Source organism: Ischnura elegans, chromosome 7, assembly GCF_921293095.1.
Source record: "Ischnura elegans chromosome 7, ioIscEleg1.1, whole genome shotgun sequence".
In the NCBI taxonomy this organism is placed as follows: Eukaryota; Metazoa; Arthropoda; class Insecta; order Odonata; family Coenagrionidae; genus Ischnura; species Ischnura elegans.
The window spans coordinates 90,519,439-90,546,099 of NC_060252.1; the positions used below are offsets into that span (position 1 = coordinate 90,519,439).

At 38.3% G+C, this 26,661-nt stretch overlaps 2 protein-coding genes across 4 annotated transcripts in view; both read right to left on the minus strand.

The window, feature by feature from the left end:
- The window catches only part of LOC124162027 (ADP-ribosylation factor GTPase-activating protein 2), a 35,866-nt gene extending 33,884 nt beyond the window's left edge, over nt 1–1,982 (minus strand). For all 3 annotated transcript variants that reach the window (XM_046538357.1, XM_046538354.1, XM_046538355.1), the window contains exons 1-3: nt 1,874–1,982; nt 1,458–1,649; nt 1,257–1,373 (exon numbers count right to left, since the gene is read on the minus strand). In XM_046538357.1, the coding sequence (XP_046394313.1) occupies nt 1,257–1,373; nt 1,458–1,649; nt 1,874–1,948 (384 nt within the window). In that variant the 5' untranslated portion in view covers nt 1,949–1,982. The remainder of the gene's footprint in view (nt 1–1,256; nt 1,374–1,457; nt 1,650–1,873) is intronic.
- A 13,076-nt stretch (nt 1,983–15,058) lies between these two features.
- The window catches only part of LOC124162499 (multiple epidermal growth factor-like domains protein 6), a 29,467-nt gene continuing 17,864 nt past the window's right edge, over nt 15,059–26,661 (minus strand). The window contains exons 2-6 of the mRNA XM_046539063.1: nt 22,554–22,680; nt 21,188–21,310; nt 17,224–17,358; nt 16,607–16,738; nt 15,059–15,234 (exon numbers count right to left, since the gene is read on the minus strand). Of these exons, the coding sequence (XP_046395019.1) occupies nt 15,161–15,234; nt 16,607–16,738; nt 17,224–17,358; nt 21,188–21,310; nt 22,554–22,632 (543 nt within the window). The 5' untranslated portion in view covers nt 22,633–22,680 and the 3' untranslated portion in view covers nt 15,059–15,160. The remainder of the gene's footprint in view (nt 15,235–16,606; nt 16,739–17,223; nt 17,359–21,187; nt 21,311–22,553; nt 22,681–26,661) is intronic.

Genomic DNA, 26,661 nt, shown 5'->3' on the forward strand with positions numbered 1-26,661 from the left:
TTTATGGAAGTCCAAAAGTCAACCAGATAACAAATAATAACACCACCTCTAAGTCCAATCTTCTACATAAAGTTGCTTGTATTGAAAATGATGCAAAGGTTTTCAAAACTAGTCAACAATAAATAGTTACAGTCCGGCCGTCGAGAGTTGTCCGATGACAGTTCAAAAGGAGGGGCGGAGAACCCTGCGCCTGCACGGTTTGCAGCCAATTGCTGTCCCCCAAACGCACCTCATACCCTCGCCCAGTCATACAACGTTGTCTCATGGATATGAAGCACTGAAACAAGCCTGAGCCACCAAAATAAGCCCTTTCTGCGAATCGCCAAAACAAAGGAATCTTCCTTTGGGTCCTTCACGCTCGTCGTCCCTTCTGGTTCCTTTCTTAAGGGAACCCTTTTGTTTACGTGTGGTGTGGGCGTTTCCATTTCTTACCTGGCAACCTTGCCCCCTACTCCTTCTAGCTGTCATCGGACAACTCTCGGCGGCCGGACTGTAGTCGAGCCGTACTCAGTTGTGATTACAATGAGTAATACTTCATTCCAGCAAGTAAGTTGATTTGATTCCACATACAGGTATCATCCATTTATTTATATATCAATCAAGGTACTTCCAAGAAACTGTCAAGTACATACTACCCAGCTCAAGGGCCCTAAGGAACCTAAAAAATTTCACCGCCTGGTTAAGGACCAGTTTCTACCATTCAATTCCAAATGTCTTGGAAAATTAATGAAATATTAAAGAAAAAATACCAATATATAGCTCAATAGAGGTTATGAATATTTGTCTTCAACCATTCATTCCTTTTATCATTCCAAAACTAGTTAAGCTGACTTCCAGAATATATTAGCCCTACTAATTAAATTGACACCAGAATTTTCCTTCGAAATTTTTTCACAACCTCGAAACACATAGGAGAGGGGATTACAAATGGGCTGCGACTAATTATTAACTAGATATGGCATTGCACATGACAGAAAATACGAATTTACATAATATAGGATACTTCACTGCTATAGCTCAAAGTAATATATCGTAAAACATAGCAAAATCACTAGGCATGATACTACAACTACCTACAACGGCGGTGGGTATACGACTGAGGATCACGAAAAGCAACACTTGAACTTTCGCTGAATGTATCTTTCCGAACTAATATGATAACTCATATGATTTCAGGAGATAAACATGTTGGTTGTTGCTACCAAGATCCATCCTAACTCAGGAAAGACAAATTAAAATCCGAATAGAACACTTACTGCATTCCCGTGAAGAGCCAAATGACGTAACTTTTCTTTGTACAGCTGGGCAGCTCTAGAGTTATATTTCTGCTGCGCATCGTTCGTGGTGCAGTTATGCTGCCTAAAAAATGTTCTCTGGAAAAAGAAACAACACGATCATAGTACATAGACGAAAATGGAGTTAGCGTCTGGCAATGGCAAATCACGACCACTACTTACAGCATTGGCATTTCCACCGAATTGCATGTGCCGTATTTGAACCCATGTCCAGTTAGTATCTAGTTGAGTAGATCGCACAAAAGTGACATGAACACCTAAACCTCGATGCACAGCTGAGCAGTCGATGCAAATAAAAACTCCATACGTGACAGATGCCCAAGTTGGGTTCTTCGCATTACAGTCGAAACAAACCTACACCAGAAATCAAAGTTTTGGTCAGCAAATCTCATTTAATTTAATAAAAGGATGCTTAACCATGGCAAAAGTAGCATGAATAATACATTACAATGCAATATCACAACCTTGCAGACAGTACATCTCAAAATCCTGGGATGAGACCAAGTGAAACCACGGACATTAAGACCAAATGCCACAACAATTAATGAAAAAATATTCAATATTATTTACATATTTACCTTATTACATGCAATGGACCTTAATTTCTTAAAGACCAGCTGAATCTCATTCCGACTGGGCCCTGTTTCCGCCATCTTTTCTGTGTTGTCAATTCTAGGCGTGACGACACGTAAACTTAGACCATTTAAGTAAGTAGACGTGCCACTCGGGCGGAACGCTGTGGCCAACATCGCACGGCGGGGAAGTGAGTGGGATGAGGGAGCGTGACGTCACGGTTGGGACTGCAGACGATATTCCGTATGCGCGCTTGAGATATTTTAACGCTCATTCGCTGCAAAGTCGCCGAAAAGTGACGATATTGGGCACGCAAAATGATTATACACTTAATAAATATATTTTTACGATGAACTAAGGCATTTTATAGCCTTGACTGTGCGCAAAAAGCTAAATAAATCAAGATAAAGCTAGAAGCGATCGTATTAAATAAATTGATTAAGAATGTCATATGTAAACATGGGCGTACCCAGCGAAGGCCAGGGGGAGCAGCTGTCCCCCTAGAAGCAAAAATCGCAAAATTCTTTAAGCAAAATCAGTACTGAATTGGAACGAAAGTATTCAACAAATTTTCTTCAAACCAACGAAAAATGATATGTATTAGTATAAGTTAAGTAACTGAAATAAAACTATTTTTTCAAGGAAATGATCTCATAAACTAATAAAGCGCTGTTATAATGTTCTTCATTCATCTTTTCCATGCTAAAATGTCTCAACTTGGCTTGCCCCCCCCCCTCCTAGAACATGGCTTCCCCCCCTAGACCATGGCTTTCCTCCCCCTAGACCATGGCTTTCCTCCCCCTAGACCATACCTTTTCACCCCCTCTAGGTAAAAAGAAGGGGTCCTGGCAAGTATCTCGTAATTTTTTCCGCAAAAACCAGTTTATTGCGATCTCGGTAATCTTCAATAAAAATAATTAAATCGTTTTATTTATTAGCCCAGTACAATGAAGCCTAGATTAACGTATTTACACTGAAAATACGCATTTTGAAAAATCCTACGTGAGTTTAGAAAGAAGGCAAAATCCCACGATATCTCACAAAGGATGAAGGGAGGGGTCCATAAAAAGGCAAAATTATTTTAGAAATATTCCTTATTACTAGTAGATTAACCTAACGGTGACATTCCTAGAAAATGAATATTAAGACTGTCCCAACGGTCGTGTGTCATTTTTGACCCGTAATTTTAGTAACTTTGCATCGAGCAATATTCATAAAAATTGGTACACTTATGGGGAAAGGTCCTAAGTTTTGTTGAGTTTAAGGAAAATTTTTACAATTTTGACCTTTTGACCTCGCAATGTGGGTCCAAACCAAAAATTTTAATTTGCCTTATGTGGTTTTAAAGTAAAAAATCGAGATTGAAAAATGTCTTAATTTCATTGACCAAAAATGTCAATTCTTGGGTTTTCGGACACAAGAAACCCGAAAAAAAAACACTTTAATTTACGAAAATTCAACCGTTGACCCAGTAAGGTTACCGTCAAGGTCATAAGGGTGGCAAAAGGAATAGCATACCAACAAAGGTGTCGATCCATGGATTTTATAGGGCACCCAAGTCATTGATATTGTCCAAATACCCGTATTATTCACTAATTGACCTCCAAGGTTAATACGGAGGTCAAAGGCCGTAGAGGTAAACGTCCGGTCATCGTGACACCCAGGTTTCGAACCATATGTTTTGAAGGGTGCCAAAGTCGATTTTTCAGTTAATAGATCCGTATTGTTGATTTGTTGACCACCGAGGTCTCAATGGGGGTCAAAGGTCATAGAGTTAAATGTCTGGCCATCATGACAACCAACGTGTCAAACCATAGGTTTTGGAGGGTCCCAAAGTCGGTTACGCAGTTCATTCATCCGTACAACAATTTATTTTGACCTCCGAAAGTCATAATGGGGGTCAAAGGTCATAGAGATTTTAGTCGACCGCTTTGACTTTCTGACCGCTTTTGATTCAGTTATTTTAAACTTCATTCGCTACTTCGATTACCAAAATTTTATCTCCCTCAATAACTTCAATAGCATTTAAAAAAAGGTGATTGTTTGTTTTTACTCTAGCTAAATTTGAGGATTCTTTTTCAAAACTCTCTTCTACAATTCTAGGCCATTAAGCCTGTTATAGAAGGTAGAATTCATGGTGTGGTATAATTTAAAAATTCTATCTACAGCTGACGAAAGAGGTAACTAGCGCGTTTTACTGTAACCAAGTATTTTCTTATACATGCGACTTCCGTATTTTCACAAAATTCGTTCAGCATTTGAAGACGCACAGTGTAATGTAGAAATAGAAATATATTTTAATGACAATATTTTCCACATCTGCGGGCAACAAAACAGCAGCAGTTTGAACGGCCTTATGTATCATGTGCGCTGCAAAACCGATTTGATAACTTGTGATGTACAGAGCTTAGATCTGAAGGAATGACTATAAAAAATAGAATGGAAATACATCCTTCTGCTAATGCTAGTTTCTTTTCTTCGTTTTCATAAATTGTTTTTACTTAAAATTTCTGTATTTTGGAGGAAGATAGAGCAGTATTTAAATATCTTTTATGGTCTTGCGTCTCCAAGTGCTTCGAAATATCATACTGCCGTGAAAAATAGAAATTTATCCGTTACATTTCACACATTTGGCAGAGTAATCGCGTCTGGATTTTTTTAATAAAATGAGATTCACTTCTTAGATGATCTTTGAATCCACATTCTCTTTTCTTACGTATTGTGACAAGAATATAAAAAATTAAATTATGTCGTAAATTGTTTAAAAAAATTTAATTGAAAACCCTGTAAGTACATACGTACAAAATTACATAAAAATATTTAATAAGTTATTCAATATATTAAATATAATTGATTGTTATAAAGCAAATTTATTTTAATCCAATCCTCTCTTTCTTTCTAATTATAAATATGTTAATAGGTATTATTTATTCCCAGAATTTTCCGTAGCGTACGTAAATCGTAGGTGTCACTTGCAAAGCCGGCGCTAGACCTTTTTCCACCATCGCAAAATATATATAACACGAGAGCTGTCTGCTAAGTAAAAAATTATGCATTTATGAAATAACTAAATTACTTACCTAAATAATATGAATGCTGAATTGTTTACATCCCTTTTTAGTAGCGCTAGCGCGCAGCTCAATTTGCATCGCATAATTGACCGTTTAAAAATTACTATATGCGAAGGCGTTGCCGCGTTACTTCGTGGATGACCGGCAAATTCTTTACACCATGACCCTTTTCCTCTCTAAAATTCCCCCCGTTTACAACTTTTGTACAAGATTTCATGTTTTTATAACGATGTTCCGAATGATGCTAGATCGCTAACGAGATAAGAAAAAAATCTGCGGAAGTTTACAAAGGGCTTTGTCTTCATTTTACTGCCACAATATTTTTTCGTCGCTGCCAATGCCGAAAAATGCCAATGTTCATTAATTGTAAGTTCACCAATCCAACCATGGCTGAGAGAATACTTCTCGTACATAACGCAATAAATATTAGTACTTTTAATTGAAAAATCGCGAAGAAAATGGTCAAAATACCGCAGTGATACAGTGAATCCCCATTCGTAGCCATGCGCTACGACGATGAGCGTCCCAACCGTGACGTCACGCCGCTTTAAAAGTGGGTGGGGAAGGAAGGGAGCGGAGGGGAGATGTTGGCCACACGGCGAGACATGGGTAGGGGTGGGGAATGGCGGGTCTAGTTCTTATATGGTCTAAGCACGTAAAACATAACAAATGAGGAACGAAATTCGAAGTTTTAAAAATCTGTTGAAATTCTGTTCTCTGCAGCCCCCTTGTCAGTAGTGTTGTGCAGTGTGGTGCGATGCATTCATGATTACATAAATATTATAATATTAATATGCAATCTCCATGGATGCCTTAACGCTATTGCACATTTTTTTTTCTATGGACATCACAATGTTAAAGAAATTTTCTGGAATAGAATCAGTCCCCAAAAAGAATTTTTCCTTATTCAAACTCGTTTTCCTCATAGATGCAGCACATGAGCCATGCAGGCTTCGGCAATCCGTAAAGCCACAAGATGGTGTGCGGGCGTGGTAGAAGGGGCGCTGGGAATTGAGAACCTCTCCTGGGTCAAGATCTGTTATGCTGGAACTCCATACTTCTCGACAACTCCCAGGGATTAAATTTCACTCTCAACCCTCTCGTGTTCTCAGACCGACCCTCAACCCTCTCCCGCCCCTCCGCATTGGGCGAGCGCGCGGTGGAGATCTCTGAGATGTCCGAATTTTTAATTTTCTTTCGAAGTATCCCCGAAATATTACCGAAGAAATTCATCGATTACTGGTCTTTATCAGTTATTAAATTATGCAATAGGGTAGATCGGAAAAATCGATTTTTTTTTCGAATCCAGTCATATCCGGTTATTTAAAGGAAGGAATTTTTTCGTCACCCTGACAATACACTGCTTGCTGTAATAGCTGGCGAGCACGAGGAAGTGAGACGGGATGGGCGGACCAAATATTAGAAGCATGCTAGAACATGCGCTTGGCGACCATGCCGGGATTATTTTAGTTGCTAGATTTTAATGTCAAAGCGAAAGACTACCCGCTGATGAAAAATTGGGGAGAGAGGAAGGTACCTCCAGTTATGTCTGACCTTACCGCAGTTGAAATTCAAAAATTGTTTGATCAACGTTCAACTTTGAAGTTAAATATTCCTTTTATTAGTCTTGCGGTCCAAATATTCGTGAAAGAGGTCACCCAAACTTTGTTGACAGCAGCGAAAGACGAGGAACGACAGTCACATAAGAAATGCAGAAAATACTAGAAAGCAGATAATTGAGTAATTCTGTCGTGATTTGTCCTCCACAGATGATGCTGAAACATCAAGTATTAGATCAACTAACTAAGAAAGACGCACTTGGTGTGAATTTGGGGCGAGGGAAAGTGGAAAGGCGAGCGGGGAAGAGACGCTATCCAAAATCCATTTTCATTGGAACGACGGTCAGGGGCTCACCTAGAGGTCTCAGATTTTTCAGGCCTTATTTTTGATCAGTCCGGACTTTTATTCATTGGGCCAGATGGATTAGAAAAAAATCGATTTTTCCGATTCGCCCTAATACACGGTGAATGATGGTCATTCGAATGATCTTTCGAATCATCATTCACCGTGTAAAGCGGCCTTAAGGCTCCCGGATACCTAGTCCAAAAACTGCGCTGCAGACGTTTGGGCATATTCGTCTGAGGCCTCTGTTATTCAATGCACATAACATTTGAATGCTTATTTACGAAGAAGAAACATGGATATTTAAAAAGATCGTCGTAATTTTTCATTTCTCGTTTTTCATACTGCAATATTGACCACGGAAAAACACTAAGCGAGCGGGGAGGGGACGCGAGGGGTCTCAGACATTATCGAAGCGAGAAGCGCGTCTCCAAAGTTCGCACACCTGTTTAGCCACTCGAGTGGCCACTTATAGACCGTAGGCTCCTTGCGTGCGTTTTCGGATCTGAAAATGTCGCGAACAATAAAAAAAGATTTCCTCACTTCTTAAAAAGTTGGTGATGTCGATTTGTCGAGACGCCAAAAAAGGGACAAGTCACCTCACTACGCATTCTTTTTTATCTTCTACCTACTGCCGATTCATACTTACTATCAAAGATGAGTGGCCTCTTAGCACCACAAGCAGGATGAATATTGGTGCGTTCGGGGCTTGGGAGGGGGAGATGCGAGCGGGGAGGGGACGCGAGCGGCCAGGCGTTCTTCTATCCGCGACGCTGCGTGGGCGTTGGAATATTCTCTTCGCGGGCGCGCACTCCTATTTGGCATTTTGTGGCTTAACGGTGGTGGATACGTCTAAATGCATGAAATTTTTGACCTGGAAGTCACCAACTCGGCACAATGTTTAGGGAATGATCATAAAATATTATAGTTTAACATTTTTGACCCTCCCCATATAAATGGCATTTGGGCGGGTCAGGGTAGAGGTCTCAAATTTTTCAGGCCTCATTTTTGCTCAGTCTCACAACATTTTTTAGTTGGGCCAGATGGATTTGAAAAAAATGATTTTTCCCGATCCGCCCTATTGCACAACCCATTAGCAAGTCCGCTACTAGAAATTTGTTTTCGGTAAATAAGTATCAGAGAGAGTAAATATGTAAGTATTCGGAGGAGGCGACCGGCAGTTCAGGTCACTTCCAGCACGAGGGAAAGGATAGGGAAGGAAGGAGAGAAACCGGGCTTCGGCTTAAGACTTCTCTTAAAGAAACACGCCAAGTGGACCCCGACTTAACCTCCTCTAACCCAGAGCTGCTTGTGAGAGAAATTAAATTTCAAGACTGTTCATTTAAAAAATTTAAAAATTTTCTGCTCAACCATAATTATTGTGGCAGCAACATATTTCGCCATTTAACTTTACAGTATAAAAGAACACGTAGTTTAAATATTTCTAGAATGGAGCTGAAAATGTATACATTTTTTATGCTACTGAGATTGGATTATAATGGGCTAATGTCCCATGCGACGGACAAAGAGTTTATTTAACTTGGGTGCTCAAATCAAATTACGGTCGGGATTTGAACTCGATCTCTCGGGGTGGGTAGCCAACTCTCTTGCTTCTGCACTAACCCAGCCGCATAATTTTTGTTTTCGGCGGGAGAGGGTTCATTTGAAAGTCGGGTGTATTTCAGGGGAAGAAGTGAACGATAAAATTTTCGTTAGGGAGGGGGGTTGAACTTCTTAACCCTTCCCCCAGCTCTTTACGGTCTTGATGTGACCGTACTTCTCATCCAGTGCCTCCCAAACTATTCCGTTCAACCCTCTACTTTCATCAATCCTTCCTCTCGATGACCTATTTTACTCATCCACTTGTCATCTATCCAAGCGTTGACTGGCAGCAGACCTTCAAACTTTTCGGTCTTGTGCCGTTCTTCTCCGATTGAGCATACGCGGGGTCCATGTGATGTCGCGTTAAGTATGCTTAAAAGGATCGATGTCAATAGCCTACGTCATCAGATAACCCAAATATTTATGTTTATTACTTAAAATTTGTATATATGAGCAATTATATCATTATTATTTTTTCTGATGTAAGTCTAGCGGCCATATTGCGCCTGACGGAAGGTGACTATCTTCCTGAAACACTCGTAGTGAAATGCCTCCACCAGGGGCGGTCTGGGTCGATTGGGGGCCCCTGGCTGGTGCTCATGATGTGGTCCTTCTTACTTCTTCTTGGGGGATTGGGGGATTCTAGGGTCCTCTCCCGGAAAATTTTTAGATAATTTCATTCTATATGTTTTGACGCTATTCTGGCTCTTATAAATCTAGATAAAAGTTGATAAAAATAGGAATTTCGTTAAAAAAAATGCTGTGAAAAGTGAGAATTTCACATATCATAAAATTTTATCATGTATTATGGTTTTATTACCTATTTCATTAATTGTTTTCCTTGAAACTGTACTGAAATTAAAAGAAACACTAAATTAACCCTTTTAATTAACCCTTTCAAAAATGCATTAACTCTCGTTTATTTTCAGACACCTTTATTTTTTTATTTTTTTTTCAATATCTTTTTACTTTTACTTTATTGTAAAAAAGGCAGCTAATGAAAACGCTGAATTTTATAATAACAAAAAAACTTTGGTGCAAGTATTCTGAGTATTATTTTTATTTCACCTTTCATACACTCTTTACGATAGATAGAAGCGAGCGTTGTGAGGGCCCCATAAGCTCGGGGCCCTTGGCGATCGCCGTCCAGCCGACCTGGCCACACCGACCCTGGCCTCCACCCTACTTTCTTCTCTAGAAAGGGCTTTTAAAACGCCCTGCTCTCATTAGAATATAAGAATATACTCAATTTATGACTTAAGCCTATTAAAGTTTTAGATGACCGTAACACCCCAGCAACAATCAATATCCCAAAAACATCCAGGCAACATTGCTAGCGTTAAGATAATACATCCGTACAATATCCATGTAAATCCGATTAACGTTGCATCGATATCTGTCAAATATCAAAAGGACCTGCCAAAGAACGTTGTAGTGATGTCCAACATTGGACATAGAGGTCCACATTACAACATCTTTTACATATCTTCTCAACGTCTAATGAATAGATAATGGGTGTGATTACAGTTTTTGGCTATCCCCCGATATGCAACAAAACATTTCTGCTTTTCAATTCTGTATAAAACATATGCTACCTATGAATACTATTTGTAATAAAAATTTTTAAATATTACGGATATTATAATTCGGGTATATATGAAATGTTATTTTCACTACTCGTCGTGTATGTTACAAATAGGATATATATGTGACGTTGTCAATATGTCCAACGTGTTTTGGATATATTAACCTTATTTAGATATTCGATGGATATCGCCAGCTGCTTGGGAGTGCTGTATATTGAAAACTTGAAGATTTTACACGCCGCAGATCTAGAATTGAACTTTGAATCCCGTATGTCCATCCCATTGTCTTAAGCAGAATCTATAGCAGAATCTTCTTTTAAGCTCCGCTTCATAACTAAAGATGCATGATGGAATTATTTAAAAAATTATGGACCTTTTAGGAAAATCGAAAAATTAGCAAAGCCTTGAAGAGAGAGCCTATATCGCGCTCCTCCCTTAAAACCTTCCTTCACTTATCAGGGCCGGATTAAAGGGGGGCCCTGGCCCTGGGCAACCACCACAGGTACTACTTTTAAATTTGGCTCTGATTAGCCATGAGTCAGATATACTCTGTGAATGGGATTTCAGTGACATTTTATTGCACTAAAATCAAGGAAAATTCCTGGGTTGTAATGTATTAATCATACCTATGTTACATATATTGCTAATGAATTTGTTGAAAATTTTGCTACTTTCATTTCCTGTTATTACGTTACAAATTGCAACACCTTGAAACAGTGGGTCTCCCACCAAAATGGGCTCCGGGCCACCCACATCCTAAATCTAGCCCTATCACTTATGCACTTTATCCCCTCTAGCCCCAAGGGAATCGACCAAATCTGTAATCTCAGCAGATTGAGAGGTTCACCTGCGTAGCAGTAAATACTATATATGTCAAAATTTACCAATTGTTGGCGTCTGATCGATCGACGGCTTTCAGTCTATAGCTATGAAAAATGTGCGATCCACTGCTGTAGATTCTAACCTTTTTCCAGTATCATAATCGGGGGCGGTCTAGGTCGGCTGTTCGGCAATCGCCGAGGGTCCCGAGATTAGGGAGGGGGGGGGGAGGTCACAACGCTCGCGTCTATCGTGAAGCCTACATGGAAGATGTGATAAAAAAAGGCTCACTCAGATTACTTGAAACGAAGTTTTTTTTCTGTTATAAAATTCTGCGTTCACATAAGTTGCACTATTTACATCTTACTCAGTGTAAAAAATTATATAAAAATAAGTAAAATAAAAGTGTCAGAAGATAACAGAGAACGTGACGACTTTTTTGAAAAGGTTATTCAAACAGGTTATTTTAGAGTTTTATTTTTTAGATTCCAGTGCAGCTTCAAGGAACAAGTTCACTTACTAGACAATAGAACCATAATACAATATTACATTTTATATGCTAATAAATTCTCACTTTAAATTAGTATGTTTTCTTACGAAATTGTATTTTATAGTAACAATTTTGTATTTGTTTTTTAAGAGCCAGAATGGCGTCAAAATCCATATCCGAGCATGAAATTTCCGAATATTTTCCGAGAGAGGACCCCTGCATGCCTCGGCCATGAGCCCCAGCCAAGGGTCCTTAATCACCCCAGACCGCCCCTGATTATAAATGGGTGAAAATATATTAATTGCGTTCAGGAACTCTTCTCGGGCACTACACCAGGTTAATTTAGTCACAATGGCCGACTTTTCGAAAAAAAGACTTGTCTTCTATTGTCAAAGCGTGTTACTCTCTTAAAATTTCAAACTGAGGGCCAGTTTCACCAACCCGGATAATCTACTCGGATAATCTTCTCGAAAAACCGAGATAATACACCAGTAACGTTTCACCAATTACATTAACTTGGTTTTGGAGAGTTATCTCGCTTAATACATTTTTCTGACGATATCCCTCCGCTTAAAGGCTAATATCAGAGTTAACCAGAACGTCATGGAGTAGGCGCACAGGCTACTTCATCAGCTCTTGGAAGATTCGAGTGATACCTAGCGACGAAGAGTACTAGTATGCTTATCAAAGGCGACGTCTAAGATAAAGGAACGTGAAGATTATTTTGAAACCTATGATGATGTCGATGTCGTCATTCATTTTAGGTTGACGAAAGAATCTGCATTGGGCGTTCCCGCTCTCGAGTAACACGGCTTGAGAATAGAAGACAAGTCGTTTTCTGAAAAATCGGCCAAAACGACTGAATTAACCTGGTGTAGAGCCCGAAAAGAATTCCTGAAAAATGTTAACTAAGAAAAATTTTAATTTTGAAACATTCAATACATTTTAAAACAATAAATTAATTTTGCCTTATGTAAGTGGCGTAGCCAGGAATTTCGTTCCGGGGGGGGTGTCCAAAACCAGGGGGGAAAATGTTTGAAAAATAGGGTACTAAATAATGGGTTTTAAACTAATTTTACACTTTTCACAATCAAAAAACTTCATTTGTTAAAAAAATACTTTGTAAATTCATGATTTTTTAATAATTTGTTTTCTTTTATTAAGGAAAATAATAGTGCTTTTATATTTCGGGGAGGGGGGGTCCGGACCCCCCGGACTCCCCCCCCCCCTGGCTACGCCACTGCATTGTCTTGATCAAATGCATCCACCATTAATCATAAGGTGAAGCGTGAATGTATCCCATGCATGCGCTATGCATTATAATCTATGCGTGGATGAGGAATCGGACAATGTGGTCGTGGATCTAGGGAAGTTCGCGATAAAAATCATTAGAGAACCGCTGCTCGAAATCACATGTTCGTTTTCTCAACGCCTTCACATCTACGCTTCTTTCCCTGTTTACACTGCTGAACATAACATAGCTTGCATCCTCCTATTGTTATCGGCTTGACGTTGGCTTGACCTACTTTGTGTTCGACTCTGCGAACAGTGATGGACGCTATCTTCACCATGATTCTATGCGAGTCAAGTTGAAAATTTAGCTTACTATAAATAAATTATAATAAATAAAATGGTGTGTGGTAGGAAGAGTTTCCATATTTTGGAATCTCCGGAGCCAATATTTCATCCATAAAAATCCAAAGGTCATCTTTTCTTCTTTATACGTACTTGAATCAAAGGTATTAATATTTTTGCCAAAAGAATTCCGAAATTCCCTAGACAATCAATGCCGAATGTAATATTTATTTTTCGTTGTGCAAATATTAACAAAATGATACTTAAATGTATTGAGCCAGCACTTCCCTTCATTTTTACACGAATATTTTTATACCATTTAATGTATATCACTTAAATAAAATGCGCAGACGTACTATCCGTTGCAAAATTCTGTCTCCCAAATTTGGAGAATTTACCTAATCTAAAACTCAGATAGTTTGCTGTAATATTTTATTGTAAAACCGAATGTGCGGACATAGAGGTCATGGGCGCAGCCAAAAATTAAGGCTGGGGGGCATTTAAGGCGCAACTAATACTTTGAGATATTGGGGTATTGCGTACCCACCAGGGTAAGTGGGAGTTGCGGGGGCCCTCCTCCAGAAAATTTTTAAGATTAATGGTTCCAAATGGCGAGTTTTACGGCTTTATGAGGGATATTTGATTAATCCTAAGACTTTTATGTAAGTAATACTAATCCATTAAGTGAAATGGTTTGAATTTAAAAATTTCTCTGAGCTCTGTGGGGGGTTTAACCCCCAAACCCCCCCCCCTCGCTGGCCACGGTTAGAGGCAAACTCGAGTGACTAAAGTTTGCAACTCATAGCAGGCCCTAACGGTTTCATAAAGGTATGCAACCAAGTAACCCACAAAAGTCATGCCAAGTAGCCTAATCATCCAGGACCTCTTTTCCTACGGACCCTTAGACTTGCGACGCCTATTATACTTCTAGGAATAGTCATCAACTTGGCAAAAGAATTTCTTGGCAATTTTTTAAAAGTATTCATCACTTTCCAAACTGGTGTCGTGTTTCATAAACGGTGTCAAATCAATGAATGCTTAAGACTTAGAAATTGTACAATTTAGGGTGTCTGATTAAATTCAATTCACCTCAAAACAGGACTGTAAAAAACAGTAAATTTTAGAAACATCGACGCAACAGTAGCAGGCATTAAATATCTCTACTTTCGAGTAATTTGGTTTGATAGACATTTTTTATTAGTGACTAAGATGACTGTTTGGGCTAGTCCGCTGGTCATAATCAATTTAAACGTCACATGAATATCGGATTTACTTTGTCTTTCTACTCATCACACAACTATACTTAAAAACTCCTTCTCAGACGAAGCGGTCAGATTTTGGGATCTCCTTCCCCCTCAACATATCCATTGAGCAGCATTTATAAATTCGTTCTGGTCACAGTTATTTCAACATTTCCGAACTCAAATCAACAGGCTAAAATAGATAAAATTCTTGCCCATGATTTTAGCAAACTTTAATAAATTCTTACATATTATTCCTGATATGATATTGTGATATAGATACTTCGTGATAACTTATGTTAAATTAATGATTAATTCATTGAAGATAAATCCACTCATTGTCAGTACTATTTTTACATAATCATTAAAGTTCTCCTACAGGCGCAATTCATAAAATTACCAATATAATGCCAATGAGGCTCCCTAAAGCTTCCCGTTTTATGAAATATTTTTCAACTTTTTGATAAATTTTTTATATTTACTATTAATCAACTGTCATATCGTTTTTTTATATTGTCACTTAGAACCTTTGGGATAAAGGGTCCTAAATTCTTAATAAATTTATATCCAAATTTGTCAAAATATGCTCTTCTTGTATTAGCATTCCCTGAAGTTTATTTCGGTGACATTATGTATAAATTAATACTTACTTATTTGCGAAGAAGTTCATTTTTTCCTACCGCGCAGCATTTATGGCACCAAGTCATGAGTAAGGTTCGACGAAAGACCTCATTGGTACAAAAATAATGTTATGAATACCCACCATATGCTTACTAATATCGAGTTTGATGCTTCCCGATAGTTATAATTCAATATTATTTCAGCCATTTGAAGCAGTTTTTTAGGTAATTAAAATATATATAGCAGAAATATGAAAGGAAGAAGACATGAAAAAAACGTTAACTTAGTGGATACATCCTGGAGGACTCAAGAGATTCCTTTATTTCTCTTATTGAACTTACAAAAATATAAAAAATCAAGAAAATTGTTTACATTATCAATATGCTCACTTAAAGAACATCTGAACTGATGCAATTAGAATTACGGAAACCATCCCTAGGCTCCAGACTGCACTGCCACCTGAAAGTAGAATAAGTAGTTAGAATCACAACTTCAGAACCAATCTGTTTAGCAATAAGAACGGAGAGGATTTGATTTAGCTATTACATTATAATCGAAGATGACATTTTAAAAAATCTTATACCTCTAATGCACGGAAACTCAGAAAACTTCTCAACTTATTAAGGAGCAGAAAATGAGCCAAAGGTAGGATTTCCTAACTTGCTAGATGAAATGCTTGCGCTAAAAAAATAAGACTTTACGGAGGATCCGAGGTGTATTATGCGTATGGGAGATAAAAACTAAGTAAAAAATGTTTCAGGGCCGATGATGGGTAAGCAGTATAAAATTAATACGCTACGCGTTTTTGCATGCAGGATATTATATACAAGGTAACCCGTTCGAAAATTATGCACTTTCACACTAACAGGGAATAAGTATGTTAAGGTGACGGTATAATTGAGTTTTAAATAGACAAGGAGGTGTTTCATAAATTACTTTCTTTGTACTTGTTTTCTTGCAAAAATGTACAAAACATGAATACAATACAGAGAAGAGAGTTTGGCACCTGTATGAACAAGCATGACGTCTTTTGCTAAATAATGGGACGCAATTTACAAAGCTCCTTTAAAGACAATATTCGAAGTAACAATGCTATCGTCTGACACTTTTTGGTAATGAGTTTATTTCAAACACAAACATAAATAACACGGAAAGTGCGAACTCTAGAAAATGCTACATAAAATTGTTCATGCAAAATAGCGGATCCGGCAAGTAGGCGCAAGCCGGCTCTCTGAAGAGTCTGACCCTGTGCTTTATTAATTATCATTGCAAAGGTCACTTTGATTGGGAATTGTTTTCTTATCATATGGATAGGCATGGTCGGTTTTTTTTTAAAAGCTTAGAATAAACAAATGTGTGGAGTGGATATGCCTCGAACGAGTAATCGACATGAAAAAATCGAACTTTGAAGTCAAATTGATGGGTACACAATGAAATTTGAGATTGAGATTGTGTTTTTCGTCAGAAGCCGGTGAGTCAATGTTTAAAATGATACCTCATTTATCACTGCACGTGCAGTATTAACGGAGCATATACGGAATGACAGAAAAAGACCTGTGAAAATATATGGAATGATTAGTATTTTCATACATTGTAAAATCCTAAAACCCAAGAAGAAAAAAGGCGGGCTAATAGATCAGCATAGTCCCTAGTAATAGGGTTTTTTCTTTGGACTCTCGACAAATATTTTTTTAAACTCGTATGAATGAATTCATCATTCCACTTACTATACACTATACTATATACAATACTTAGTATACTATATACAATACTTACTAAACTATATACAATACTATACACATACATAATAAATACTCAGCACATCACATACCATTGCAGTCCGATCCATCCTCACTTTGAATGTATCCCGATTTGCATGTGCATAACCCGTTAGAACATTCAATTCTGTCTTGATGAGGTGACAACAAGCATTCATCGCTTTCTTGACAGTGATCACCAAGGTCTGACGATAAAAAAGTAGAAAAAGGTTACATTAAAGCATACAGTAGGCCAGTGGTGGATCTATGGGGGGGGGGTCAAGTGGGTTATAGCTCCCCCCTTGAGTATCCAATTTACACTAGATAGAATTTTAACATTTTTTCGGACCCCCACTACTGCTGGTAGATTAACCCTCCGGTTATTAAGTAAGCGGATGGAAGTGTATAAGAGTTATTAATTTTAGAATCTTTGCACATTTATAATGCTAAATGCAGCTATGTGGAGGGTGATAGCAAGAATTTTCACATTTTGGAAGCTCTGAAACCATAATATTTATGTCATCCATAAAAATCCAAAGATCATATAGTCTAGTGCATACGTAATTGAATCAAAGGTTTTAATATTTTTGCCAAAAGACTTCCGAAATTCCTTAGACAATGGAGCCAAATTGTGAGACTGATATTTCTTGTGCGTTGTGCAAATATTAACAATTCTGATAAAGATACTTACGTCTATTGATCCAGCATTTTCCTTCGAGGAAATGGTGTCCTAATTCGCACTCGCATCTATTATCTTTGCACACAGCGCCAGCAAAGTTTTGACACTGAGAACTATCCGTACAGCTTCCCTCCCACTCAGTAACAACTGAAAAGCATAACGCACAATTAGAATTTAATGCACATAGCCATGGAGAATACAATATATGTATTAATCATGCACATAGCTATCAAGACCATCATCTACAAAATACAATCAATGCTTGAAGGACTAACAGCATAGTTATCACCGCCAGATTTAGGTGACATAGTACAGACAAAAGTAATACGAGGCCCTCGTATGTGCCTCGTATTCATAAAAGTTAATGCCACTATCTCGAGAAAACTTAAATCAGCCTCATCAAAGGACTACACGGACAAAATTTTGTTCATATTGTAATGGTTCAAGCCCCATTACAGTGCATTTCTACTCGGCGCATTTTCTTCCCTACCAGTTTACCCGCTCGTTCCACGACCTTTCCCAAAACCCCACCCCCAAACCATGGCCCGTGGAGGAAGGCGTGGATGAGTAAGAGGGGATGAATGTGTTTTCGCCGATTTTTGTATGGTTTTGAGTGAGTGTGTGTGTGTGGGAGGAGGGGAGCTCGGGTTTTCCCTGAGTGAGTGGCGTATTACTCCTCCCTCCCTTCATTGTGCATTACCCCCACCCCTAGTTGAGGTATGATAAAAGGTGGTGCGCGTAGGCGAACCAGGAGAATTCCTAAGTGACTGTCGGGCGGAGCCTATGCCCAAAATCAGTGCGACGCACGGCAGGAGGAGACAAGGGGCCCAAGTGTTCCAGAAAGATTGATCTGGAAGAAGAATCCCCCCCCCCCCCCCGTCCGAAGGAGCAAAGGACCAGCTGAAGAGGACGCATTATCTCCGTTCCGGATGCAGCTTCCTCCAACAAGGGAGAAAGGAGTGCAGTAAATGGAACGAGAGAGTGTTGGATCCAACCTGGTCCAGACTCGGACTACGATAAAGTAAGATTGCAGCTATTCCCCCCCCCCCCCCCAAAGCCCCCTTGTGTCTCCTGCCAAGCCAAGTTAAGACAAACAGTCACGGAACGCACCCGTTACATTAGTGAAAGTGAAATCAGTCACCAAGAACAATTAACGTTCGCACCCCAAATTTACATTCGACGGGATGGACTATCATTTACCTCCCCAGTCAAGAAATCATTGAATTTGTAACATATTTACGTGTTCACCACCGATCTTTACTTTGTTATCATCATTTTCTATATTGATTTTCATCTTGAAACCAAGTTATATTGTTGTTTTTTTTTTAATTTATCATCGATGTTTCATAAGTGGCTTTCACCAATTCATATTTCATTAGCGTATAAGAGGGTTCCTTTTGTTTTTTTTGTCATATGCAACCTTATTTGTGTGAATTATATTTTGTTTAATTGAAAGTGTTTGAGAGAGTATTTTGTTCTGATTCCTCCACGGGTCACCCCATTGAAAATATCCTTCGTCCTTCCTTTCGCCCCGTCTGATTTCCTTCCCGTAAATGCGTGTTGAACGAGTGCATCAGCGCCCGAACGTCACCCATCAGTTTGAATCGGGAACCCCCCACCCGCAATCATCTTCACAGAAGGGGAATATTTTTTTTATTTTATGTGAATTACGAGAAGTGAGTGGCATAGTTTTGTCCCGTAGGTCCCATGCGGGAGGGATCTTCGCGGATTTGTATTTTTTTTATTTTTGTGCGACGTCTCCCCCCAGTTCTATTGTGGTATCCGGGCGAGTCGGGGGTGGGATACCACAATATGTGTTTTCTCAACAAACTATTCCAATTTTCTCATCCGAAATACGTGTATTAGGACGTTTTGCTCAAAACTTCGTTGAACTTGAGAAATTTGTTCTCGCACTGGAGAAAAACGTTTTTTACACTTTATTTTTTAAAACTCTAGACACTCACTTGGTTAATATACATCTAGAAGCATCTGTGGAACCCAGAAGCTACTCATTAAATGCTGTTTTAGCCAAAAGACAGTGAAGCTCGGGCTTAGCCTTGGCACAAAGTGAAAGAGTGAGTTTTCATTTCAATGATCGTAAAATTGATTTACAATTGTTTGGTTAGCGACTGCGCGTTCCATTAAAAATACTTTTCTTGCATTTTGCTAAACATTTTTTACAACTATAAGTGACATCCATCGCGATTAAAAAGGAAATTTAGAGAAATATAAGTGATGAGAGTGAAATCCTTACGTTTTTTAGCATTCACTTTCCCCAGCTATTTGAGCCCACTCTAACGCCATTTTCAACTGACGTGATTTTCTATCAATCACGGCATTAATTCGCTATCATCTCAAAAAAAGTACTGCGCCAGATGGCAGGAAAGATAGAAACTGTAGTGGAATTCAAATTAAATTGTATAATTATTATTTATTTCTTTTTTTAGCAATGGATACTTGAAACCAATTAAATTTTGGGGAAATAAATTGCAACCGAGTGAAATTATCCTTATTCAGTATTTCGATCATCCAGGGCTGGGAAGTATTTCAAACACAAGATTTTCAAATACGTATTTGAAATAAATGTGTAATTTGTAATTGGTATTTCCAATACACAACCTGAATTAATCTCATATTTGGTATTTCTAACACAGGTGTTTGGTATTTTCCCTCTCTAAAATAAAAAATATATTTGTGGAATACTTTTTAAGCAGCTCTGATAACACATCTGTAACATTATGCTTCAGAGATTACTGCGTTTTCATTCGAATCGTGTTCTTCATGTTTGCAACTATCCATAACGTGCCAAGGCAGGTTTCATTTTTTAAGTACCTTAGTTTCTACGCAAATACATTTTTTATTTTAAAAGATATTTAAAATGCTATTTTGTAGTTTTTATTTCAAATACATTTGGGGCGGTATTTTGTATTTCAAATACTCCTCGACCTGTATTTTGCCCAGCCTTGCGGTCATCACTGATTATGACATATGCAATGCAACCCAGAAGGTGAAAATTCAATCGATCATTGGAATCTCTGCGAACAAGTCTGGTCTTAAGCATGCCGTTATTTTTTTCAGAATGAGAGGGATTTGTGAGCGGAGCGAAGTATGGGACTAGTGGTGCGTCGCCGAAAACTAATCATCGGTTCAGCACCGACGCCGAGTCTGCTAAAATAATATTGTGAATCCCCAAGAATATGCCCACTGTCCAGTACTAGCATGCATTTTCGACATTTGATCTTATTCTTGTACTCCATGATTTTTGGAACTCTGTTTTTAACCGTTGGTGACCTATTTGGGCCGAAGAAACTATCGCCGTGGATGCTGACAGAGAGATGGAAAAATGTGTGTTGAAATCAATTTTGCAAGCAATCGATTTTTCATCGGGATGAGAAGCTCGTCTTTTCAACAAAAATCGAAATTGAAACCACAATATTGATCGATCATATTATCGACTTTATTTAGAAAAAGCAATTTGTACAAAAAATGTTTATGATTAATACGAAAAATACTTAAAATACACTTGTGAGTAGAAGAAAAACATCTATTTAGAATACATGTTTGAAATAATAGTAGTAAAAATTTACATATTTTTGCACGTTAAATTTTTGGGATCACCGCATGGATTCATTCGGCTTCACTAAAATTTGTAAGAAAGATCATCTGATTGAGATGCATTCTTGATGCATAAGGGAGGGCATGGCTTTCCAGTTTTACCGGCCGTGGAGAGAAGCCTAAAGCGACGCTGCTGAGATCAAATGAAATGGTCAAGATCGACGTTAAAAATCGAGTTTGAAATTTCGAAAGATCTTTCATCTAAAACCGATTTTTTCCTTTTATCAAAATCTATTTTTCAATTACTGCTATGGCATAAGAAGCAAAAAAAAAACGCCCGGTCACAGTTGCCATCGAATTTTCAATGTCGACGTATATCAACAACCATTGTTAGCACAGTTTTTTTGTTTGAAACACTTACGTGGCACACAGGATCTGTGGTCCACTGCCACCGCATATCCCTGGTTGCACTGGCATATTTGATTCACGCAGCCAGAAAATTGAGGACACAGGTTGCTGGAAGAACCACATGATTGTCCGATATCTGCGAGGGAAAAATATTTTTAAACATAAAACATTATAAATATATATAAAAATATATACTTGAAGAACAAGACATTAGTTTCATCCAATTAAATTTCCTTCGCCATTCAATACAAAAAAAAGTTGCGGGTGAAAAATCAAAGGCTTAGTGGATGGAGCGCTTACAATGCTTACAATTAGTAAGTATGCCAAGGGTTTAATAAAAAAACTTGTAAATTTCACATAAATAATTTTAATATCGACCGGTTTCGTCGCTGTGCTACATCCTCAGGTGCAAATTTACCGCCAAAGTGGCAGAGACCATTTAAGTTTGGCGGTTTCGATTTCGATTAGAGTCGAAAATCGAGTTTTAATAGTGAAATCAAATATGCACCTGACGATGTCGCACAGACACGAAACTGGTCGATATTTAAATCATTTGCGTGAAATTTACAAGGTTCTTTTTTATTCAACATGAAGCAATTACACCGAGTAACGCCTCATACTATCTATTTTATACTAATGGTTCCAAGTTCAAATTTTGATGTTACCTTCGAAATCCATGAACAAAAATCTACGAAAGACGAAAAAATACCAACCTTTATTATCCAGATTGCGTGGATATCCCATGCCTATGGTGAAATATGAGGTGAACTCATCCCTCACCTATCTACACGTTGGAATACATTGGAATAAAATCATAAAATTTCCTCAATTAACTCTACGCCTTATTGCTAATGAAAAATTTTTAATACAGCAATATTTATATTCGCTGATGCTTTTTCAACACTTTCCACGTCCGGAAATTATGTCGATTCAACATGCAATGGCATTTGCATTTAGATTGATCCTCAGGAACGAATACCTTCATAGAATTCCTCGCTCAGCTCTATCGATATTTACATTGATTTCCCTCAGCGCTGCGGCATGATCCCATATTTTTCTGTTGTGTAAATCGCAAAATATTTTAGTCATGTAAATGTCTCTAACAAGCACCGTACTTCCTAACGCCGAGACTTTAATGGTCTGTGACATTTCAGTAGCTTAATTTACAGTAATCTTTACAGTAAGCGCTAAATTTATTATTAAGTTCACATGGTAAATTATTTTAATAGTGATTATGCAATTCATAAGAGTCTCTTTCCAGCAGTACGCCAGACGTTGAAACGAACAGGTGCTTAAAAATCAAATCAAATTTGATGAGTGATTGCTCAGGTTACACCTGTCTTCTAAAACCACAAGTACATCGAACTATAGGGTCTTACCCGCTATGTGGGCTGGGTCGCTGAGGACACAGGGCATAATGCTCAGCCCCGCGATGAGAAGAAAATTCTGCAGCAACATCTTTGTTCGTGTTAGGCCTCGATCGGCGGTGATTCTCCTCTTCCTTCCCTGGGGGGAAAAATACGAATTAATGTACGCCTCGGTGCATCAGTCTGAACGGTAGAGAAATCAAAAAACAGCGTGTGAGTTTTAAGTGCCGTCCCCAGCAACTTTACTTGGCGGAATATAAATTAATCAGATCGATTGCAGACGATTTCACTTTGAGGAAATTCATCGACATTTGTGATACAAACAGCTGTAGATATTTTCTACACAGATTTAATATGCTCAACCAGTTTCAACTTTTTTTACGCCATTAGAAAGCTCTTTATAATGACGTGTAAACGTTGGAAGCGATTGAGCAAATAAAATAGTGTGGGAAATTACTACAGCTGTTTACATCATTCCAATATGAATTAATATCACCCGAACCTTCCAGAGAAATATTCCTCCGATAATAGCTCAGACCGTAATTCAATCCTGAAATTAATTACAAAGAATCCCACTTCTGGCGCCATGTTATACAGGTAGATATTTATTAGTTCAGATATGTATTATTAGTTACCTTGCTGGTGGCTATCTTGAGTATTACACATTCAGATTGGGGGTCAAGTTCTTTTTTCTACACCACCTTACACCCAGAGGATTCTACTTGGGGGTATCAGAAGGCCACAAGCGAGGTTTGAAACCGGGACTCTACGATTAGAAGCCAAGCACTCTGGCCACTACGCTACCGTAACCGAAAATATAATCTTGAACTTTACTGGGTGCATGGGAGAGATTCAAGTAAACAATTTCCTGCTTCTCAAATATTATTTTTTTACAAAGTTATTTTCTCAAGTGTGATTTCTTTATTTCCCACATAAGCAAGTGATGTTAGGGGAATGGCCTGACAATGTTTAGGATGAATGCTTTGGTAATGAAAAAACTAAAGAGCTTGAAAATAGACAAGCTATGAATGTTTTAGCGGTAATGATGCGTCCTCGTCAGGGATCAGGAGTTATTTCGGAAATTCTGTTATGAGAGCCCTCAAGAGAGTTCACTGACTGGGCCATAAAGTTCGTTTTATAGCTAATACAAAGCATCTTTATAGGTTAAGCTGATGAACGGAATTGATGAAACAACCTTAATCCCTAAATTCTCGCCCTTGTCCAAGGATACTATCTGGCATAATCGGCCTTGAGACATAAGCATCGGGTGATAAGAAGATGAATGAGGGAAATTTGGCATCGTCACAAACATACTATAAAGTATGAGTGCCATCATAACTGCTGCGGAACTATTTAGATGCTAAATCCTTAAATGATGTAGTGGCTGCAGACCAATAACTCATGAAATTTCCCACGTAAAAAATAGCAAGCATGGCAGAAGTTCGAATAACATGGGTATACTCAAAAAATGGTTTCGAGCATTCAAAGTTCTCTTCAAGAAAATCTAATCCATCCAGCCTCCCATGATTTGCTCAAGGTTAACTTACTTTCGATACAATTGATTCTCAGTTGCTATGACGCTTTGGTTCTACAAGGACAGCGACACGTAATATGCACCGCAGTTCCTAATCGAAATATTTCCATTAATTTTAACATTTTAGTAGCCGAGTTAACCAATCTTTACGGTTTATTCTTAATTTATTATCAAGTTCACACAGTAGATCTCAATGACGAATATGTGGTTCATAGTGATCTATTTCCAGATGTACGCGAGGCGCTAAAACGGCCAGGTGGTTGAAGCCGTCATGTTGGAGGAGTGACAGCTTAGCTCACACTTGTTTTCCAGAACTATAGAAGCATTGTGTTGACATCAGAGACAATTGAATCACATTTCTCTCACGCATACAGTCCAAGAGAGAACGCCGTAGAGATTAATATCAGTAGGTATTCTGCGTCTGAGGCCTGTTTTGTCCAACTGAAAAATTTTTCCTTATTAGTTGGTTTGACACACCGAAAATAGCAATTGTAAAACAAAACAATGTCTTTAGAAAAGTTGCAATTACACTGAAACGTGTGTCTACGAAAATGTTTACGCTGAAGCTGAAATTAGATGGACTCTCACCAAACTCCCTATCAATTATAACCTTTTCTAACGCCTTTCTCATAGCCATATAAAAGGGCAATTAAAATAAAAATGAATTTTTAGAGCGAGCAAAGAATTAATTTTTACTTGAATTCGTCAAATCGTTGGGTTTAAGAACTTGTTGTCGAGATAATCGGGCGCTCTGGACGATATTCAAGTATCTGCCGCATGCCTGATGGAAATTGTCAACTCGCGTTATTCAAGGTTTCGCATTGGTACTCCAGTAATCGTGCATGGGTATAATGAAGTACCTGTCTGGACACTTCGGCACATCTGTGAATATCAGTCGCTGCTGGATTAAATTCGGCTTACGTATGCTATATTGTTTGCACAGCCAGAATCAGAATACCCACAATGTAACTTTGGTTCTACAAGGACGACGACACGTAATATGCACCGCAGTTCCTAATCGAAATATTTCAACTAATTTTAACATTTTAGTAGTCGAATTATCCAATCTTTACGGTTGGTCCTTAATTTATTATCAAGTTTACACAGTATATTATCCATTTTTTGTGAACTTTTTTGCCAGGAGGACCGCTATCGAGGCTCTCTCGGGCCAATTATAGTCCTTCAGTTGAGGACTACTGTTTAAGAAAAGGTTAATGCAGCGATGAGTACGGAGAAAAAAGGTCAAAAATTAATACTTAACCATACGTAGTGTAGATTAAAAAAAGCTTCCTCTCTGAACACAGGACGAATAAGTGACGATACCCTGTCACCGAATGAATGTAAATACTTCCATTGACAAAGTATTCCTAGCATATAACCCAAAAATTGAATGCATGAGAAATGCATACATCTTTGATAATATTTTACTTTGATAATAATGTTAATATAGAGAGCGAGTTGTAAGATCTTCTACAAGTATCCATAGTGACAATAAAAGCTTTTATTTAAAATAACTATGATCGCATTCAAATATTCCCGATTATTAGATTCACTGAGTTCGTGCCAGTATGGCCGATCTGGCCGAAAGCCGAAGCTGATCCTCAGGGCAGACAAGGGCGATCTGATTTCATTTGAATGCGTTCAGTCAATCTCTCTGCGCTTACCTACATTCACTTGCAGCCATGAATTTAAATGCCCTGACGATCACATTTCTAGGGAAATAAATTGACATAGACATATTTAATTCCTCATTTAATTTCAACGTCCACCGTCAGGCTGCTTTTGAGAGAGCACAGACATCGATAAGGAACTGAAAAACGTCTGTGGAGAAAAGAGGAGATAAGGCATCTATAGTAACCATTCAATGTGGTTAGCATTACCAGAGAAAATATTTTATTATAGCCTCATAAATTATTAATGATATTAAATATACTGCGGCTTACGCCAGGATGTTTGAAGCCAATAGAAGTCTTCAAGAACCGTTCAAAGATATTTATAAATATTCCAGTCATGATTTTTTACGATAACTTTAGTTATGGATGAATTATTTCTCTAAACTTAGCCGAGGAAATGGATATTTAATTGGAAAGAACTCTTTCATTATCATCTTCACGCTGATTTCAGCATTAATTAGCAATTAACAGATGCAATTGGCTTTGATTTTGTGGTGAAGATATTTCCTTGTTTTCGCGCCGTGAGTTAGGTGCTTTTCTGGAGGGAAAGATAATTCACGAGTCAGTATAAGGATTGCGACAACTGTCATCCGGAGCTGTTGTGCAATAGAACGCGCCATCTTGTCACGTGGGTCGCTCCCCCCACCCTCTGAAGTCACCTCCCACTCCATTCCTTCACACCCCCACCGACTATCTGTTGATAGTGAAAAAAAAACAATTGCCTTGCAAAGAAGGTAACTATGGAAGATGAACTCATTTAAGTCAACAGCGAAAACTCGCGATATCCATGGCTACGCCTCATAGGCAAAGAAGACGACACATTATTTCAAAAGAAGTTCACAACTCATTTTCACAACGGGAAATGAAAACTCAATGAAAATTTACTTGGAGAAAAATGCTTAAGCTTCAGGTC